The following is a 20,878-nucleotide window of genomic DNA, read 5'->3' on the forward strand; positions in this document are numbered from 1 at the left end:
TATATTGTCACCCTGCTTATTTAACTTATATGCAGAGTACATCATGAGAAACGCTGGATTGGAAGAAGCACAAGCTGAAATCAAGATTGCCAGGAGAAATATCAATAACCTCAGATATGCAGATGACACCACCGTTATGGCAGAAAGTGAAGAGGAGCTAAAGAGCCTCTTGATGAAAGTGAAAGAGGAGAGTGAAAAAGTTGGCTTAAAGCTCAACATTCAGAAAACTAAGATCATGGCATCTGGTCCCATCACTTCATGGGAAATAGATGGGGAAACAGTAGAAACATTGTCAGACTTTATTTCTTTGGGCTCCAAAATCACTGCAGATGGTGATTGCAGCCGTGAAATTAAGACACTTACTCCTTGGAAGGAAAGTTATGACCAACCTAGATAGCATATTGAAAAGCAGAGACATTACTTTGCCAACAAAGGTCTGTCTAGCCAAGGCTATGGTTTTTCCAGTGGTCATGTATGAATGTGAGAGCTGGACTGTGAAGAAAGCTGAGTGCCAAAGAATTGATGCTTCTGAACTGTGGTGTTGGAGAAGACTCTTGAGAGTCCCTTGGACTGTAAGGAGATCCGACCAGTCCATTCTAAAGGGGGTCAGTCCTGGGTGTTCATTGGAAGGACTGATGCTGAAGCTGAAGTCCAATACTTTGGCCACCTCATGCGAAGAGTTGACTCACTGGAAAAGACTCTGATGCTGGGAGAGATTGAGGGCAGGAGGAGAAGGGGACGACCGAGGATGAGATGGCTGGATGGCATCACCAACTCTATGGACATGAGTTTGGGTGAACTCCGGGAGTTGGTGATGGACAGGGGGGCCTGGCGTGCTGCGATTCATGGGGTCGCAAAGAGTCAGACACAACTGATCGACTGAAGTGAACTGAGGGTTAGTTCTCTGATTGTCTAGGCTCTTGGAGTCAGTGCTGCCACTCCAAAGGCTCAGGGCTTAATCTCTCCAAAGACCAGGCTAGGTCCAATCTACCAAGAGGAATTTCATCCGAAACGAAAGGGCCTTTACTTGAGTTCCTAAAGCCAGTGCACAAGAACACAACAGAGATCTCTGACTTAGCAGAAACTGGGAAGAAGTTATTACCACCAGCAAATGCCAAGATAAAGTCCCTCCATCTTTGGTCCACCTTGATAAGTCAGCCAGAGACTACCCCTCTGGTCCTGACCACCCACCGCCCCAAACCACAGCCACCCAGCACTCTTAGCCACTTTACTCCGCCAGCCAATTCACAAGCGGGAGACTTTGTGAAAGTGACATGAAGTCGCTCAGTTGCGTATGACTCTTTGCGACCCCATGGATTATAGCCTACCACACTCCTCCGTCCATGGGATTTTCCAGGCAAGAGTCCTGGAATGGATTGCCACTTCCTTCTCCAGAGGATTTTCCTGACTCAGGGATCGAACCTGGGTCTCCCGCATTGTAGGTAGACGCTTTACCATCTGAGTCACCGGGGTGACTTTGAGGTGAATGTCAATTGTTAGTGTTTATGGGTTCTGTCTTGACTAGGCATATTTCTTTTTAGTAGAACTTCTGCAGTTTCTGAATTAAATCCTTCAGCTTGGCATTGTATAAATACCTATATTTGTTTGTTAATATTAATAGTAGTAGTAGTCCATACCTTGAACAGATGTGCAAAAGCATGATAGTAGTCAAGCAGATATAAGGAAACAACACGTTGAATAAATACCTAGACAGATTTTTTTTTTGAGTTTTATTAGAATAAGAAGGTGGAATGTGGACAATACTTTAAGTCATATTCTCTGTTGTGTTCTGATTCTAACACATGTGTGTATCCGCCATGATTTTGTCTAGCCTTAATGTCTGTGGTTTGTATTATAAATATTTTCTAAGTTAGATGTTTTCCAAGCTGTACACCCATAGACTTTGTAACATTAACTCTCTATTTCCCTCCAATACACATGCCACAATAGCAGAGGTGTACTTTAACCATAGGGTTGGCTGTCTGGTTTATGTTTAGGGTATACTGAGAGACGTGGAAATACATTTTTTTGCTGAATGAAATGGTTTACTGTTACAGGGGTACCTGAGACGACTCTTGGTTTGAAGTCTTTGTCTTTTCTACCAAAGCATTCATTAAAGACTCAACATCCAAGGGGGGACGTTTTTATTGGGGGACTGGTCACGTGGGCACTGTCTACCTAGTATAAACCAAAATTGTAGAATCCCAGAAGGAGAGAGAACATTCAACATAAACCAAATTGTATAAATAATCGAGGTAAAGAAAGTCCCTTTTATCAGTTAGAGCATTGGCATCCTTTGGAACATACAAAAATTTCGTGTTTCTTAACAGAAGCTGATGTTTCTGATACAGGCCTCCTGTGTATGTTAACTTTTTCTGTGCATTTAACTACTGAGTGGTATGAGCTTTTAGATCTGAGCATGCTATTCCCATATTCTTTGAAAGTCTGTCCTCTTTGTACTTTGCTCTAATATCAAGACGAAAATAGATTCAACTATGATGGAAATAGACAAAGACCTTTGACTGGATTTGCCACCTATTTGTGGAAGCACAGTTTTATTGGAACACGGCCATTTATTTACGTTTTATCTGTAACTACTTTCAGTCTGCAAAGGCAGAGTTGAATAGTTGCTAAGAGATGACCTTCAGGGCCTAAAATATTTACTGTCTGGTTCTTTGCAGAAAAAGATTCTCTGTATGATAGAGGTAGCACTGCAAATCCATGGTGGAAAGATGGTTTATTTCTCTTGGGTATCTAGCTGGAAAATGAAGTTGGATCCCTAACTCCTACTGTTCAGCAAAGTGCCAAATGGGTGAAAATACCTCAGCATAGATAATGAATAACAATAACAGAAAAACATAGGAAGATTTTTATGTATGCTGTGTGAGGTAGACCCTATCTGTCTGGATGTAATAGGAAATATCATAACCAAATGAAAAAGGAGACAAACTATGAAAAAAAAATCATGTTATAGGCAAAGGGTGAAGTTCCTTAATATAAAAAATATCAAGTCACTCTTTGAACCAGCAAGTCTGTTCTAGCAGTTGGTCCTGCAGCTGTGCTTACACTTGACCAAAATGTCTTACATAAAAATATATTTATTTGCAGTATTGCTTTTCATATCAAGAAATTGGAAAGCTTAAAAGTTTATTAACATAATACTGGTTTTAAAAATCAGAACTTGTGTATAATATCTGACTTTGTAATTATAAAAATGGAGCAGTTCTTCGTGCATTAATGTGGCACAGTTTCTGAAAACTAAATACCTTTAATATTTTTATTCAAGAAACTGAGTACAGATGTCTGCTTCTGGGAACAGGGTGGAAGGGTGATTTTTATTCATCATATATATTTTTGTATATTTTGGATTTTGTAGTATCACATATGTTATTGAAATAGTAATTTTCAAAAGTTAATATAAAATATGAATACCCATTCTCCACCCCAGATGCTTCAGGATGCACTGAATCTCCTCTCTGCATAAGACATTAGCTACAAACTCATTCAGGTGTTCTTTTCCATTTGTCACAGGCCAGTTAAAATATTACAGACACACGCACACACCGTGTTTGGGATTGAGGTAGAAAATGGTTGGGAGGAAGCAGTGGTGCCAGCAGCCCTCCACCGTCAGGGATGGCGGAAGAGGGAGCTGTGAGCTCATGTGCCTAAATGATTGATTGTTGCCTTCCCCCACCCCCACCCTGCTTCTTAGACTTCAAATCTCAGCCTGAACCATCCCCTGTTCTTAGCCAATTGAGCCAACGACAGCAGCACCAGACTCAGGCCGTCACTGTTCCTCCTCCTGGCTTGGAGTCCTTTCCTTCCCAGGTGAAGCTCCGAGAGACAGCACCCAGAGACAGCAGTACCTCCACTGTGAACAAACTTTTGCAGCTTCCCAGCATGACTGTCGAAAACATCGCTGTGTCTGCCCACCAACCACAGCCCAAACACATCAAACTCCCTAAGTCTCGGCGAATACCTCCAGCTTCTAAGGTGGGTCTTTTATCAGGAAGTCATAGTACCAAAGGTGGATGCATTTTAACACGTAGTTCATGGGGTATTTTCAAGTACATAGTCTCCTGACTTATGAGGAATCGGTCATTTCTGAGTGACTAATGGGTTTGTGCTAAGAGACAGGACTGTCCATTCAAATTACAGGTCTCGCTCAGGAAACCTGATGATCTTGTGCGTTTAGTTAAGAGAATCTGATGTTCTTCTATACTTACTTAGCTCTGTTCTGTAGAGGTAGGAGTGGTTCCTTGACCAGGAGATGCTTTCATTGGAGGCCCCTCTTCCTCCCTCATCCATCACCACAATCCCGTGTCACACCCTCCCCTTCCCCCCAACTCCCACCCCCCATCCTAAGAAGCATTTGGTGGAACTGACCATTCTGTTAACTTTTAAATTTTTCTTGGCTCTGTTACTTTCTCTTTAAAAAAAGAATCCTATTTCTTTTTCCTGCCTTTCACTCCTTGTTCCTCAGGCCTCCCCACAGGGCCCTGGGAACCCAGTGCTTGTTAGCTCTGCAGGCCTTTGGGGCTGGGAATCTCTCACTTCCGTTGCTAACATCATGGTTTTGCTTTTACAGATCCCAGCTTCTGCAGTGGAAATGCCTGGATCAGCAGATGTCACAGGATTAAATGTCCAGTTTGGCGCCTTGGAATTTGGATCAGAACCTTCTCTCTCTGAATTTGGATCAGCTGCAAGCAGTGAAAATAGTAGCCAGATTCCCATTAGCTTGTATTCAAAATCTTTAAGGTATACAGTTTCCCACTTCTCTTTCTAGTTTTGATTAACTCCTTTGCAAAGTTAAACACAGTAGAGCCTAAGAAATCACCTGGTGGAGAAAATAAACCCTATAGTGATGGGTTTGTGTCACCAGTGGCTAGCTCTAGAATGTGTCTTCCATCCCCCTAAAAAGAAAGCCTGTGCCTGTTAGCAGTCTTGCCCAGCTTTCCCCCTCACTCCATCCCTTGAAAACCATTAATTTGTCTCCTGATTTGCCTGATGTGGGATTGCATATAATTAGGGAAACGCAGTAAGTGGCCTTTTGGTTCTGACTTCTTTCATTTAGCATAGTGTTTTCAAGGTTCATCCATTTTATAGTGTGTGCATTTTGTTTTCCAAATAGTATTTCATTGTGCAGGTACATCACATTTTGTTTATCCACTCACTAGATATTTGGGTTACATCCACTTTTTGGCTGTTATGAATCATACTAATGTGAAAATTCAGTTAAGTTTTGTGTGCTTTCATTTGCTTTGGATCTGTACCTGGGAATTGCTGGATCCTTTGATAACTCTTGAATTTAACCATTTGAGGATCTATCAGACTTTCGCCCTAGTGGCTGAAATACTTACATTCCTACCAGTAATCTATGAGCGGTGCAGTGTGTATACATCTTCGCTAACGCTTATTTTCTTCCAATGGAATATTTTATAAATAGAGGAAACTCAGGTTTTAGATTTTCTTTTACTACATTTTTTACCTTCTAGAGCCAAAATCTGATATTTGCTTGAGTTCCCTTTCTAAGGACAGACTCAGAACATTTAGATTCCTTAAAGTTTCTTAAGAATTCTTAATAATGTCATGCTGCCTGTTAGTTAAACTTGTTCAATCTCTAAGTCGTGTCCGACTCCACAACCCATGGACTGCAGCATGTGAGGCTTCTTTGTCCTTTACTGTCTCTCAGAGTTTGCTCACGTCCGTGTCCGTTGAGTCAGTGATGCTATCTCACCATCTCATCCTCTGCTGCTCCCTTCTTTGGCCTTCAGTCTTTCCCAGCATCAGGGTCTTTTCCAATGAGTCAGCTTTTTGCATTGAGCGGCCAAAGTATTGGAGCTTCAACATTAGTCCATCCAATAGAATATTCAGAGTTGATTTCCTTTAGGATTGAATGAATGGTTGATCTCCTTGGTGTCCAAGGGACTCATAATAGTCTTAACACCACAGTTGAAAAGCATCAATTCTTCGGTGCTCAGTCCAGCTGAGTACCAGCTCTTACTCTTATGGTCCAACTCTCACATCCATACATGACTACTGGAAAAACCATAGCTTTGAATATATGGACCTTTGTTGGCAGTGATATCTCTGCTTTTAATATGCTGTCTAGGTTTTTCATAGCTTTTCTTCCAAGAAGCATATATCTTTTAATTTCATGGCTGAAGTCACTGTCCGCAGTGATTTTAGAACCCAGGAAAAGAACATCTGCCACTGTTTCCACTTTGCCCCTTTCTGTTTGCCCTGAAGTGATGGTACTGGATGCTGTATCTTTTTGAACATTCAAAGTTTTTTGAATGTTGAGTTTTATGCCTGATTTTTCACTCATCAAGAGGCTCTTAAGTTCCTCTTCATGTTCTGCCCTTAGGGTGATATTATCTGCATATCTGAGGTTGTTGATATCTCTCCCAGCAATCTTGATTGCAGCTTGAGCTTTGTCTGACCCGTTGTTTTGCGTGATGTACTCTGTATATAAGTGAAATTAGCAGGGTGACAGTATACAGTCTTTTGACATACTCTTTTCCCAGTTTTGAACTGTCAAATTAGGTTGCTCTAGTTTGGGAGGAGGGGTTAATTGTTCTTTTAATCTTCATTTGCCTGATATGAATGGCGCAGCAGTGTAAACTTTATAGTTACAGAGATGTTTATTTAATTTAAAATATGACAAGAGATGACATCGTTCTGCCTCATGAAAACAGTGAAGTGACACAGATTTATGTCTCATGTCTTATTCTCTGTAGTGATTCTTTGAATACCTCCCTACCAATGACCAGTGCAGTACAGAACTCCACCTACACAACTTCCGTCATTACCTCGTCCAGTCTGACCAGCTCCTCTTTGAGCTCCACTAGTCCAGTAACCACGTCTTCCTCCTACGACCAGAGTTCTGTGCAGAACAGGATCGCATACCAAAGCTCTGTGAGTCCGTCGGAGTCAGCTCCAGGAACCATCCCGGCAAGTGGTCTTTCAGGTTTACTCTCACAGGAAATTCCAGTTGGAGCTTGATATGTAGTTTGGGAAATTTCCTTTTAGAAAATTTCATTTTAGAAATCGGCTAACCTTTTGAGAAGAATCCATATATATAGTTTGTGGCCATCTCGTTTGAAACCTGTGTTTCACGCACCCATACACAGGGATTGTGTGAATGGCCCCAGACGCCTGGTATACTGATAGTGTAGGATACACTCTGAGTTGTGCAGTGTTTTCGGTGGGGTGGGTAGGGACTCTAGTCTAATGTTTCACTGTCCTGTAAGGCAGACATTCAGGCATTACTACTGAGAGCTACTTTAGAGTGCTGAGAACATGGAAATAATAGAAACAGTTGAATTGGCATAGCAGACATTTGGATACATTTTTTTTTCTTAAGTTTCCTTCTAAGATTATGAGGAAATATTTGCATGTATTGACTTAAGAGTTTTTTCCTCCCTTTCTTTTCCATCTTGCATGTTGGATGTTTTCCTCAAATGTCTAATGAATCTATTGTGCCCTGCTGCTACTGCTAAGTCGCTTCAGTCGTGTCTGACTCTGTGTGACCCCATAGATGGCAGCCCACTAGGCTTCTCTGTTCCTGGGATTCTCCAGGCAAGAACACTGGAGTGGGTTGCCATTTCCTTCTCCATGAAAGTGAAGTCGCTCAGTTGTGCCCAACTCTTAGCAACCCCATGGACTGCAGCCCACCAGGCTCCTCCGTCCATGGGATTTTCCAGGCGAGAGTACTGGAGTGGGTTGCCATTGCCTTCTCCGTCTATTGTGCCCACTTAACACTAAAACTGTCTATAGGGGTAGGTTGTTGGACATCGGCTTCAGTGAGGGACAGTGTGGTTGGCCATTTCTGTAGGGGTGGAAGCTCGTTCATCAGCCCTATGGGCCTTTCCTGTTGGGTTTATTTGGATTCTTCAGGGACTCTTCTTCCAGTCTCTTCCCTGTAGGACCTATACCTGTCTGTCAGTGTCTTAAAAGCCTAGTGTGAAGAGAAGGCTGCCGTTAAATATTCACTGATGAAGTTTAGAGCCTGTGGGAGAAGGTGGAAGGGGGCGTTCACCCTTCTGTGCAGAGTTTAAAAAATTCTCTAACATTTAGCCCTGCCTCGACACCCAGTTCCAAAGTTATGTGATATATATTAGTACTGAGTTGCTTGGTATGGTTCTTGGATATAAGTTGAGTGGTTTTCTGGTTTTCTCAACTACTTGCTTAGGATTTGGCTTTACCAGGTCAGCTAAGTCAGTTACTATCTGGCATCTGCTTTCTACTGTATAAAATCTTGTTGCTCTCATTTTCCACCTGTATTTCTCTTTCTGGATTGATACTTTTTTAAAAAGCCATGTGTTTTCGATATATATTGTGTAAGAAGAAGTTTATTTTTGTGACTTCCAGCATGGTAGCCACATGTGGTAGTTTAAATTAAATATACAATTAAAAGTTCAGCTTCTCTGACACACCACGATTTAAATGTTGTCTAGATATGGTTGGTCAGTCACTATAGTAGACGACCAAGTACAGACAGACAGTATTTCCATTATTGCAGAATATTCTGTTCCCTTGGAAAGTGCTGGTCTTTAGTGTGTAAGACATAAACCAGACCATTTCTTTAAATCTCTGTCATCTGCACGACATCTCAGTTCCAACTCTAAGTTGACCTCTTGTTCTTGTTGTCCATATCACTGTTCAACTCATTTCTTGCTCAGCTAATTGAACCAGATTTCTGATCTCTTCTGATCATTTGATGTTATTTTTGTTCCCAGCATTCTTCTGCCTAGAATTTCCTTCATCCCAAATAACATGGCTTCTTTATTGTATCAGTTTGTCCATTGCTTGTGAAATTTTTGTTTCTGTTTTTAATAGTTTTAAATTCGAAGTTATTTAATTAATTTAGTTAATTTAAATTAATTGTAGTTAATTTACAATGCTGTGTTAGTTTCACATGTACAGCAAAGTGATTCAGTTATATGTGTATATTCTTTTTTAGATTCCTTTCCGTTGTAGGTTATAAGATATGGAACATGGTTCACTGTGATACACAGTGGGACCTTACTGTTCGAATGTTTGTATTTTTTTTTAAGGTTTATTTATTTAAAATTTGAGTATAATTGCTTTATAATTTTGTGTTGGTTTCTGCCATACATCAACGAGTCAGCCTGGGGCTTCCCTGGTGGCTCAGATGGAAGGAATCTGCCTGCAATGCAGGAGACCCACATTCAGTCTCTGGGTCGGGAACATCGTCTGGAGAAGGGAATGGCAACCCACTCTAGTATTCTTGCTAGAGAATTCCATGGACAGAGGAGCCTGGAGGGGATCGGCCATGGGGTTGCAAAGAGTTGAACACAACTGAAGGACTAACACTTTCACTTTTACATACACATATATCCCCTCCCTCTTGAACCTCCCTCCTACCTCCCACCCCATCTCACCCCTCTAGGTTGTCACAGAGCAGCAGTTTGAGCTTTCCGCGTCATACAACAAATTCCCAGTGGCTATCTGTTTTTACATGTGGTCAAGGGTTTGTATTTTAAAAATGATTTTCTAGATGAAATGTTCCCAAGATGTGATGGCAGCTGTTTCATTCTTCTTTTCCTCTCTTTTTGTCTAGTGAGATTTTTCAGCTCTCTGGGTCTTCCTTGCTGCAAGGACTTTATCTTGTTGTGGTGTACCGTTTTCTCATGGTGGCTTGTCTTGTTGCAGGGCATAGGCTCTAAGGCATGGGGCTTCAGTAGTTGTGGCTCTCAGGCTCTAGAGCACAGGCTTAATTAATAGTTTTGGGGTATGGGGTTAGTTGCTCCAAGGCATGTGGGATCTTCCTAGATCAGGGATTGGACCCATGTTTCCTGCATTGATAGGTGGATACTCTACCACTGAGCCACTAGGGAAGCCCTGGTGTAGTTTTAAGAAGACTTTGTATGTCGGTTTTGTGCTGTCTTGGAGGAACATGCTTGATGTCATGTGTGTATACGTACTGAGCGGTGAGCCATTGTTGAGAGGAAGGCAGAATGACGGAGCTTTGACTGCTCTCCATGTGCCCTTTGTACTGATGTTCCCTTCTCTGAGTCTTTGAGCTCTTGTTGAGCTTTGTTTTTTTCCCTAGCAGTTCTGTTTTATTGTCTACATTTCTTGTAAATAATCTCAAATTGTTTTAAGAATAAAATGTATGTAGGATTTTATGAAAAGAAAGTGTACTGAATTTCTGTTCTGAGAAGATCATCCCCTCAGCTTCCGTGTCCCATCCAGAGCCTGTCTGAGCCCTGTAGGCTCCACTGTCAGTTACTGTTGTTTTTTTTTTTAAATAATAACTTTATTTTTTAATTGATTGGCTGTGCTGGGACTTCACTGCCGCAGAAGCTTTTCTCTAGTTTTGGCGAGCAGGGGCCTCTCTCTAGTTGGGACGCACGGGCTTCTCATTGCCGTGGCTTCTCTTGTTTCTGAGCACAGGCTTCTGGGCACACGAGCTTTAGTAGTTGCCTCCCAGGCTCTAGAGCACTGGCTCAGTAAATGTGGCACATGGGCTTAGTTGCTCTACTGCCTGTGGGGTCTTCCTGGATCGACTCAACCCTGCATCTCTTGCCTTGGCAGGAGTGGCCCTTTACCAGTGAGCCACCAGCGAAGCCCTCAGTCTCTCTGCCGGGTCTCCACACCCAATCTGTGGAAGTAAAGTTTTCTTTGTGAGGATGCCTCCTTCTGTTTGAAAGTTCTAGGGAAGTGCTTCATGGTTAACTGAGACCAATTGAATGATATAAAATATGATAATTCCTTGCATGAAAGTTATCTTCATTATAATTTGGAAACACTTACTTTCTAGTATGTGGGGTACTCAGGAGACAGAATGTCCATTAGATAGAAAGGCTTGTGGTGATTTCAGTATAGTGAGAGTTCCCAAGGCCTGCCTATGGCTTAATAATTTTTAGGACTGTTTCATTGCTTCCCGTGCTTTTGGTCTTATTTTTTATTCTTATTACTTCCTTAAATAACCAGTTTGGGGATTTATTAAGAATTTGTTGTATTGCCTCTCCTTTTCTTAAGAAACAAAACAGGTCGTAGTTCTTTGCTAAATTCATAATCTTCATATGTTTGTAGTTAAATCCCAACTTAGGTTGTCATTCGATGGAGGGTTTACTTACTTTATTTTCTCTTTCTTATAGAATGGACATGGTGGTAGTCGAAGTCAGCAGACAGTAGACAGTAAGTATGTGAGCTAACTATTCTTGTTGTGGCTGGTGGAAACCACAGACAGAAAAAGAGCATAGCTGATGTGGTGGGGAAAATGATTGGCCAATGGCTAATTCTGCAAAAGTAGTCCTTTTCCATCTTTCCTGATAGCTATCTCTGACTCATCATTGGCAACATTTCTTTCAGTTTAGAGTTGAGCTGAAGAGGCCCTGTGACCAGACTGTAGGTGATGGTATTACTAGAAATATATCTACAGGAAGAAGGGGGTCTTGCATCATTCTGCTGTCTTAAGACTGCATCCCAAGTGTGGTGTGTAGGTTGGATTTAAAATATGCTTTTCTCAGAGGCCCAGATTTCAGGAAGTTTCAGAGGGCTTTCACTTCAGTAATGTGAAAGATGTTTAAAGCAGAAATTGGCATGCTGGTTCAGGAGAGAGAGAAAATGTTGCTCACTGTAAATACTTGGGAGAAATGGAGGGAGAGCCCACCAAATCTAGTATAGCTCAGTGATCACTGGAGTTAATGTAGGTGAATTCCCATTAGTTGTTCCCTTTGTTCTTGGCTTCTTTATCAACGATTATGGTCATAATCTAAAATGAAACCGATTTTCATCGATCATTCAGTGAAGCAAATGGATATCTATTGGGTATGGAAGCCAGAAGGACCCTCTTTTTATTTAGAAATTTGGGGGAGTGTGGCTGTGGAATTTTGCCAGACCAGGAATGGGCCTCAGTTGGAATTGAAATGACACATTGATTTACCCAGAGTTGGATTTGCTGTTGAGGGACCGCCAGAGCAACAGATAACGGTACATCTACTAGATGTCACAGGAAGTGTGAATTACTTAATCTGTGGTGGAAAGTTTCTTTGGCCCAGGTGTGGGGTCGAGAACACACAGAGGTTTACTAACAGATTTTATTTGGAGATTTCAAGTGAGATAATGAGATGTGAGATGTCCATAAAACAGTGTGCATTTTAGGTAGGTTTTTATCTGCCATGTCCTCTTCTCCAACTCATACTCTCACTCTCTCTCTCTCACACACACACACCCGCCCCCCCCCGCCCCCCCCCCCATCACACTCAATTCACCACATACTTTTTATGAACCTGTCATTGATGTGATCCAACACCCAGGGAGGTGAGTTTTGGGCCAGGGACATCTGTGGTGTCTTTATCTGATTTCTGGAAGAACAGGTGCCATTTGGGAAGGCCTGCCAGTGACAAGCCTTGGGTGTGAGGACACTCTAAGAACTGAGCATGCCCAGTGTTGCCCTGTCACTGCCTGTGCTGGCTGTCAAGCTGTCCTCCCTTTCGGAGACTAGCTCATAACCCCTGGACTCTCAGGACCTCCCGAAGCAAGGTGCTGCCCCCTCCTAACTGCAGAAGACAGTGATGCTTTATTTCCAAGCACATATCTGAGTTGTATGTGTGGAGGCACGAAAACTGAGTCTTTTCTGCAGCTGGGATTGATTGCATTCTTATTCTTCTGAAAGCCTGATGCGTGCATTTATGTGCTCTAACGTCTGTTCTGTTGAAGTGTGTGCAAAGAAAATGTTCACTTTTGGAAGTAGCTGTGGAGGGCAGGGGTGTCTTCCTCAGGTTTTAGGTGTATGTGATTCTCCATTGTATGTACCCTGGAGAGGACTCTCAGCCCCTTGCTCCCCTCTACTGGCAATGAACTTTCCCAAGGTCAGCCTGCTGTGATACTCATTTGATAGAAGCAGACCTAACCCCTGGGTGGGTCCCCCACCATGTGGTCACTGTCCCTTGTTGTGTTCATGTTGTGACCGTATTTGTCGGTCTCTGAGCCTCTTTTCCGTGTCTGGGTGCAGCTCAGGGTCAGGTTCCTTTAGTCGGGAGGATTTGACCTGCACATCGAGGCTGTGTGTGATGGTAAAGATGTATCTTCCTCCTCGCCTGGGGCCTGTGTTCCAACCATCCTTCCCACCATCACAGCAGACAGGGCAGGGCCTGCCTGCAGCCTACTCATGCATTGTCCCCTGGGGTGTCACTTTGTGTGTGTCACAACCCAGCCAGCCTGTCACAAAACATTGAGCATTTCTCCGATACTCACAGTTGATTCTAGAGCTAAACTGATCTGTTTCTTACAGCTACTTCATCCGTTCCAGCTCCAAAGACAACAGACCCTCCTTCTGCCCTCCCATCTGTGGCCTCCTTGCCCAGCACCACCTCCTGCGCTCCGCTTCTGCCCCCTGCATCCCAGCACACTGCCACTCTGCCCTCCCTCTCCCAGCCTGGGGACCTGTCCAGCAGTCCCCTCTCTCAGCTCAGCAGGTACGGGGACAACAGGGACCCAGAGTCCGAGGCACCAAGGCCAAGTCCTGGAGCTTCTGGATGGCTGTGTCCATGGACAGAGCCCACGTGCCCCTGCCTGTCATCCTGGCCGTTTGCAGTGATGCTGTGTGGCAGGGCTGGGGTCTCAGGCGCCGGGTGTGAAAGCCTTGCCGGCCTGTAATGCCTCTGCTGTCACACAGCCCTGGGTCTTTGGGGATGGGGTGGGGCCAAAGGGTCGCTTCTGCTCCTCTTTAGCCCTCAGGAGAGGGCCCCGTGCCTCGCCCCTGCCCCACATTCTGGGCCCCATCACTGTGATGTGGGGTGAAAGTGCTGGGGGATTTCTGAGCAGGTCTCTTGTGTGGCACTTGCTGTGGGTTCAAAGATGTGTGATCAACACAGGCATGGGAGGACCGGACTTGTGGGTCTTCACCTACCTTCTGAGCAGAATTCTCCTCTTGCCTCATGCAGCCTGGAGCAGAAGCCAGGCTTCTTGAATTCTGCATTTGATGGGCATTCAATCTCTGGTGTTCGGGGCCGACGTAGGAACTTTCTTCCCACACACACAGATTTAAGGAGGTCTCCAAGGCTGACTGTTCTTAGCACAATCCTGTTCTTACCATTTACAGTCTCAGAGCAGATGGTTAGAGCTGCCTGAAGCGGGCTCTGTAGGTTCCCAGGGAAGGATGTCCTGGATCCTCATGGCGAGTAAGCAAGCCTTTAGGTCATTTCTAACCACGGAACACCTGTCCGAGGTGATGTGGAATGAAGGGTGTCCAGCCAGGCCTTCCCATGGGGAGACAAGGCGAGCTCGTGGGTAGCCTGCCTGGCCAAGTGGCCCCTGGTATGGAGGGCCGTGGTGGACACGTGGCGCTGTCTTGTTTTCCAGCTCCCTCTCCAGCCACCAGAGCAGCCTCGCCTCCACGCACATGCCGCTCTCCGCCAGCACATCCCACACAGTAAGTGTTCCTGCTCCCCTACCCACTCCCTCCTTAGCCAGCTTGGGGCCTAGGCATGGGCAGGGTTGGGGGAGGCTGTTGTTGTGAATCTGAATATCCAGATACTCTAATCACTTGGCTGTGCTGTCTCATCTTGGTTCGTGGTTTGAACAGATAATTTCCTAGGCCCCACGGAGGACATGTGGTTCATGCCTCTGTGGTGAAATCGGCTCTCCAGACCTGATGCGATGGGCAGGGCTGTCAGGTGGTGGATTTGTTCCCCAGAATTCACTGTTCATTCTAGGAGACCTTTCTGCCTGGCAGGGTTGGTTTTATTTTCTGGGGCTTCTTATGTTGGGGTCTTTGCAAGCTTTATTAGAGGAAAGTCGACTTGTTGCTAACTTCTGCTTGGCACCTGTTGCGTGTGTTCTCAGTCATGTCCGACTCTCCGTGACCCTGCGGACGGGCTGTGCTGAAAGTCCAGTTTTATCGAGAGCAGTGCTTCTGGGGAATACTCTGGTACTTTGTGAAGTCCATTGTAGGGAGAGTGTGTGAAGGGAAAGGAAGAGTCTGTGTGTCTTTGAGATGGACCGATGGTCCAGCCAGTGTTACCGCATCCAGTGTGTGTGGTCATGGGGCTTTCACTCCTGCCAGCCCAGGCCGTCTTCTCCAGCTCAGGGGCGGGGGCTTTGGGAAAGTCCTGTTGCAGAAACATGTGTGGAGGGGCAAGAACAGACGTGCAGGCGGGGTCCGGCTGGGAGGTCCTGATGTGCTGAAGGGTGACCCTGGATCATGGCTACTGAAATCTTGGCATCTAAGCTTGGAGCTGGGAGCATGGTCTCGGCTCAGTCTAGACCGTGGGATGAGGCAGCGTAGGGGGTGGAGACAGTTCCAAAAGCTGGAAGAGACTGGAACATGGAAGGAAAGGTGCCAGGAAAGAACCAAGTGCCCCCTCCCAGGAGACAGCAGGCTTCCACAAGGTAGGAGTAGGTGGTCTTCAAGCAGGGAGGGAAGTTTTGGGCCCACGTAAATGGGGGAGTTGGGAAATTGGCAAATTAGTTTCTTCTGAAGAAGTCAAATCTTTTGCTATAGAATGAAGTGGTGGAAAAGGTTCAGTCCTGTCTTTCATCAGTATCTGGCCAACATTGTGGCATTCCTATTCTAGCTTAAGTAAAATTGGTTTATACATAATTCTTTGCTTGAAACACACAGATCACTGTCTTCCTAGCAGAGGTTGGTATGACTGTCTCTGTCCTTGGAGTAAGCTGCCTGCGCACCACCTATACCCTGTATTTGGCCAGTGGGTGCCCTGAGATGTCCCCTTTGTGAGCCCTGGAGCGCTGACTTCCCATCCTGGGCTCCCATCTCATGGTCCGCTGCACTGTCTTAGCAGGAACCGTGTCATTCGGTCCCAGTGGCCACAACCAGAACTCGCTGTGCAGTTGCTAAAGTGGTCACTGAGTCACAAGACTCAATAACAAAAGACATAAAAGACACACACTGAAAAGTTTTTGTCTTTTCTACTTGGTTTTGCCCCTTTTCCTATTATTTTCTTGATCTAGAGTTTGTTTTCTTAACCTATCAAATGCATACACAGTCATTTTCCTTTCTGCTCTTTGCCTTGTCCTGTAATGTAAATGGGAATGTTCTATACAGTTTCCTGTATCTTTTCCCCTCACTCAACAGTATATCTTTAGGTTTCTGTGTTGGATCAGAGTTCTTTGTTCTTTTTTCACAGCTCTGCTGCATTGCATTATGTAGTAGTCCTCCTCTGATGGAACTTGAGGGCCATTTTCAGTTTTGATATCCCAGAAATACTGCGGGTTTGGTTTTAGACCACTGCTATAAAGTGAATAATGTGGGAGAGTCGGTCACATAAATCTTTTGATTTTTTTTAGTGCATAGAAGTTTTGTTCACACTCTAGTCTATTACGTGTGCAATAATGATATGTCTAAAAAATACAATATATTTATCTTTTTTCTTTTTGCCTCTAAAAAATACAACATATTTATCTTTTTTCTTTTTGCCTTGCTGCAATAACATTATGTCTAAAAAATACAACATATTTTTCTTTTTCCCTTGCTGATCCTGTGGCATGCAGGATCTTAATTCCCCAACCAGGGATCCAACCCATGACCCCTGCAGTGGAAGCATGGGGGTTTTCATCAGCAGACTGCCAAGGAAGTCCCCCAATATATATATCTTAGTTAATAAATACATTAGCTAAAAACGCTGGCCATCACCTGAGCCTTTGAGCAGGCGGTAATCTTTTTGCATTTGTAACATCACAGGTCATGATCATCATAACAAATATTATGAAAAGTTTTGAAATACTGTGAGAATTACCAAAATGTGACACAGAGACGAAAAGTAAGCCAGCGCTGTTGGAAAATTGGCACCAGTAGACCTGCTTGACCCCCCAGTTGCCTTGGACCTTCACTTTGTAGGAAACGCAGTACCTGCAAAGCACAAGAACATGAGATGTACCTGTGCAGACAGTGGTGTACAGCCTTCTGCACATGCTGTGTCTGCAGGATAGACTCCGAGGTGGCATTGCTGGGCATTTATCATATTACTCTGCATAGTGATTTCAACCCACTTACTTCTTACTGGCAAACAGTGAAGTGTCCTCTTTCCCCACTGCCTCCCAAAATGATGTTACCAAATATTTGTATTTTTCTAATATGTTAATAGAAAAATGACCTGTCAGTATAGTGTTTAACTGAAAGAGCTTGAACCATCTATTTTATACATTGGTAAACCATTAAATTTCCTTTTGGCTGAGATGTTTACATTTTTATGTCCAGTCTTGGTATTTATTTCTATAGTTGGGAGACCAGTAAGTAGCCCTTTGTGATGGGAAGTGCAAATATTTTTCCTAGGATTGTTGTTGTTTTAGAAACAGTTTTGATTTTTAAATAGTCAGGTATATCATAATCTGTCAGAGCCAGATGTCTCCCACTTTGTAAAGGATCTCGTCTTTTCTCCTACCCCTCGTGTTCTGGGGAAGGTGTGGTCAGCTGTGCTCTCCTGGGCCCATCTGGAGAGCTGAGTGACAGCCCCATCACATGGACTAAGCAGGCCAGCAGCCTGTCTTCTTCACAGATTCGAGAGGTGGAAGGGCAGATTCAGGGACCCTTTCAGGGCCCACTCAAGGCAGGAGAGGCTCTCTGGATGACTCCTGAGTGCCTATGGATTCCCCCTACTCCCCACACTGCCAGTTGTTTTTTTTTTTCAATCCTGTGGTTGAAAGGTTGGGTGGCCAGTGACATCACAGTGCAGTGGTCAGAGCTGTTTCTGACTCTGGCTGGTGTCCTTGGATGGAAGCTAGGCTCTGTGCAGGGGATCGTGAGGTGTGGGTAGTGGGCGCCTCAGCCCCACTCTGGGCCCTTGTCTCGCTGGTCTGTCTCTCCATCTCGGTAGAAGGGGCAGGAGTCCTGGGGAGCCCCGGGAGACCAGAATTTTCGGAGTCTGCCCTTGCTGAACCGGATCTGGTTGCTCCTGCCTAGGCGGGCAGGGCAGCCTGTGGGGCTGGGACCTGCACAGTCATCTGGGCCCTGGAAGACAGTGCACACTGTCCTTTCTCCTGGTCTTTCCCATTCTTCAGCTTCGCGTCAGTTTCCCAGCTTCTTTGTGGTGCACACGGTCAGTCTTACAGAGCCGTTTCTTCTGTCTTCGGCCCTCACTTTGCCTAACCAGGTATATCTCGTCTAGCTTCCTCTCAACCCTCAAAACCCTCCCTGCCACCTTGGTACTTGGCGCTCAGGCTCTTCAAAGCTTTCGCTGGGCTTTGCCCTTCTCTCCTTGGTGGCTCTTCTCAGGAAGGCCTAGGGCAGGGCCATGCCCTTCCTGGTGTAGACTCTGAGGACCTAGAGAATATCCTCACATGCTGGAGCAAAGGCCACCTGTGGCTTCAAGTCAGAGTGCCCAGGAGGCCTTGCCTTGGGCTGGGCTGCCGTGGCCCCGGGCTCCATTCTCCTGATATTTTATGAGGTGGGTTTTCACCTCCTATTGAGATTCTCTGTGTTCATCTATAAACTAAGGTTTACTTGAGGTTTCTGTGCCTGTTTCAGTTACCAGAGCATGAGCAACTTGAGCGATTTTTAGGACGATTTTTGGTCATAAATCTCAGTTGTGGTGGTCTTGATACTCAGCTGACCAATTGTGTCCCCATGGCTTCAGTGAGGGGCCAAGGCGAGCACACAGGTCAGCCTGAGGCCATAGGCCCACAGCCCAGGCCAGTCCTCGTGCATTCTCTGCTCTGCCCCTAGATCCATGTGCCCTGGCTTTTCTGTTTTGCCAGCACGCCAGCGTGGACAGCGCCCCTTCCCTACAGCCCTCGGCCACCTTCTCAACGGCAGCAACTTCCGCCTCGAGCGCCGTGTCCTCAGGGCTCAGCTTGCCGAGCGGCATGAACACGGTCAACAGCCTGTGCCTGGGCAGTGCCCCCGGGAGTGCCCCCAGCAGCAGCACCAGGGCTGCGCCTTTGATGACCTCAGGTGTGTCCCCGTGGCCTGGGAGGAGGCCCCGGTGGGCAGCCATGGGGGTTCACAGGCATTGAAAGCGCACAGCTGTGTCCGGCTCAGCCCCTGTGGGGTTCTTTTCTGTCCCACTGACCTCCTGAGGCCTGGTTCTTCCAGAGCTGGGATTGGGGTGGGGGCCAGATCCTGGCTGATGGTGAAATCAGTTTTGCCAGGGAGGATGCTCCCTGGACAGGATTTCCGGCAGCCTTTCTGCTTGGAGTGGTCCATTCTTTCCTGCCCTCACTCATCCCTGCAGCTGAGATGAGGGGGCAGCTCTCATGGGCTGCTCCTGGTCACTTTGTGTGACTGCCCATCAGCCAGACCTGGGCAGGCTGCGTGGGCCCAGCCGACAGTGGTTTGCCAGCAGCTCACCCCCTGCGGCCCAGCCTGTCCCTGTCTTGGGGCTACCCAGTCTGCTGCGTTCTGCTATGCCCCAGAAGCTGAGGAATTGTACTCGTGTGGGGGCCGCATTACTTCATTTGATTTTTGCCCTGTAGGCAAAGCGCCCCCTAACCTGCCTCAGGGGGTGCCTCCCCTGCTGCACAACCAGTACCTCGTGGGCCCCGGAGGACTGCTTCCTGCCTACCCGGTGAGCACTCCCGGCTTCCCTCAGCCCAGCTGGCCTTGGGGGGTCTTGAGTTGCCCCCGTTGCCCCTGAGGGCAGCTCTGCCCTCAGACCCTGGGCCTTTCTCTAGCTGGACTCAGTCAAGGTGGGGCATCTGCCCACAGCAGCTCGTCCCCATCTCCTTCCTGCATGTGTCCTCCACCTCCAGCCTTGTTTTTGGCCCCATATGGGGTGGCCTGTGGCCTCTTACAGCTTTTGTGTCCCCAAGCAGATTTACGGCTATGACGAGCTCCAGATGCTGCAGTCACGGCTGCCAATGGTGAGTGGGGTTTGGGGGAGGCTGGGGGCTTCAGGCTCTGAGTCTCACGTACCCTACCTGCTGGCTGGCCCTCGGGACACGTCCCGCCTGAGGACTCCCTCAGCACCGCAGCTGGGAAAGCTGCTGTGATGGTGGTGCCTGGAGCAGCTATAGTCTGGGCACCTTGAAGTTCTTTGGGACCTGGGCCCCAGTAGGCAGTGCCTCTAGCAAATGTGGGTCCTTCTCTCCCCTTAAGCCTCCCCCCATTAAAAACAAAACAACCGACCAGGATATGGGGTTACTTGCCTGTCCCTAGGCTTTTTATAAAGTCCTGTCCTTCAGAGTGCCATCTAGTGTCTAGCTTCTGCAGTGGCCATCGGTGATGGCAGTGTCATTCTTTGGAGTGAGTGGCTGGAGCAAAGGGCCCTTCCAGGTGTAGCCTGCCATCTGTTTGTAAGATTGCTGGCCCTGGGTTCTCTCTGATTGCTGCAGCCTCACTCTGAGGTCAGTGTTGCCTGTCTGTCTCGGCCCTTGCTCCCAGGATGAGGCACTCTGGGATGTGGCCGCATGAACAGGATGCAGTGCAGGAGCGGGACATGAGGAGGCATGCGCCCTGTCTGGACAGCCTGCAGGCTCCTGTCCTGCCGCCCCCTTCTTGGTCTGCTGCTGAGCAGACTCCTGCTCATTCTCAGCGGTCTGGGCATCTGTCACGTTGTCAGGGAGTAATGCTATCTGGACACTGATGTCAGCTCTGTTGGGCACGGGCTTTCCTTTTCCCCAAGTGAAGGTGAGGTGTCCTTTGTCAGACTGAAGACTGGAGTGGAGTGCCCCCTGCCCCCCAACCCCGACACTCTGTGCAGGGTGAGGTGGCCTCCACAAGTAGTGTTGCCTGCTCTGGGCTGACCGCAGAGAGCTTAGGGAGCTGTGGGCACCGGGCCCAGTGGCTGAAGCTTGTTTCTCTTGGGAGACTCTTTCATCTGCTGGAGTATTTCCTGAGGCTTGGAGCTGGGCTGCTCTTCCCCAGTGTGCAAACCAGCAGCCACTGCAAACCCATGCTACTGCCTGAGGGCCTGTGGGGCTTTCTGCCCACATCCCCAGAGGGCCC

General features: G+C 46.4%; 1 protein-coding gene and 1 non-coding gene across 8 annotated transcripts in view; both read left to right on the forward strand.

Moving 5' to 3' along the window:
* The window catches only part of UBAP2 (ubiquitin associated protein 2), a 114,669-nt gene that overhangs the window by 90,005 nt on the left and 3,786 nt on the right, over positions 1–20,878 (forward strand). For 6 of the 7 annotated variants that reach the window (XM_027964289.2, XM_027964291.2, XM_027964292.2 and 3 more), the window contains 9 exons: positions 3,713–3,993; positions 4,589–4,758; positions 6,741–6,954; positions 11,130–11,169; positions 13,268–13,451; positions 14,338–14,407; positions 18,691–18,886; positions 19,408–19,499; positions 19,747–19,794. In XM_027964289.2, coding sequence (XP_027820090.2) covers positions 3,713–3,993; positions 4,589–4,758; positions 6,741–6,954; positions 11,130–11,169; positions 13,268–13,451; positions 14,338–14,407; positions 18,691–18,886; positions 19,408–19,499; positions 19,747–19,794 — 1,295 coding nt within the window. Of the gene's footprint in view, positions 1–3,712; positions 3,994–4,588; positions 4,759–6,740; positions 6,955–11,129; positions 11,170–13,267; positions 13,452–14,337; positions 14,408–18,690; positions 18,887–19,407; positions 19,500–19,746; positions 19,795–20,878 lie in introns of those variants that run through there. The other variant, XM_060409146.1, reaches the window with a different exon arrangement.
* LOC114113432 (small nucleolar RNA SNORD121A) lies at positions 12,534–12,616 on the forward strand. The gene has a single exon (XR_003588466.1). It is a non-coding gene; the product is annotated as a small nucleolar RNA SNORD121A (small nucleolar RNA).

This window comes from Ovis aries, chromosome 2 (genome assembly GCF_016772045.2).
Source record: "Ovis aries strain OAR_USU_Benz2616 breed Rambouillet chromosome 2, ARS-UI_Ramb_v3.0, whole genome shotgun sequence".
NCBI classification, from domain to species: domain Eukaryota; kingdom Metazoa; phylum Chordata; class Mammalia; order Artiodactyla; family Bovidae; genus Ovis; species Ovis aries.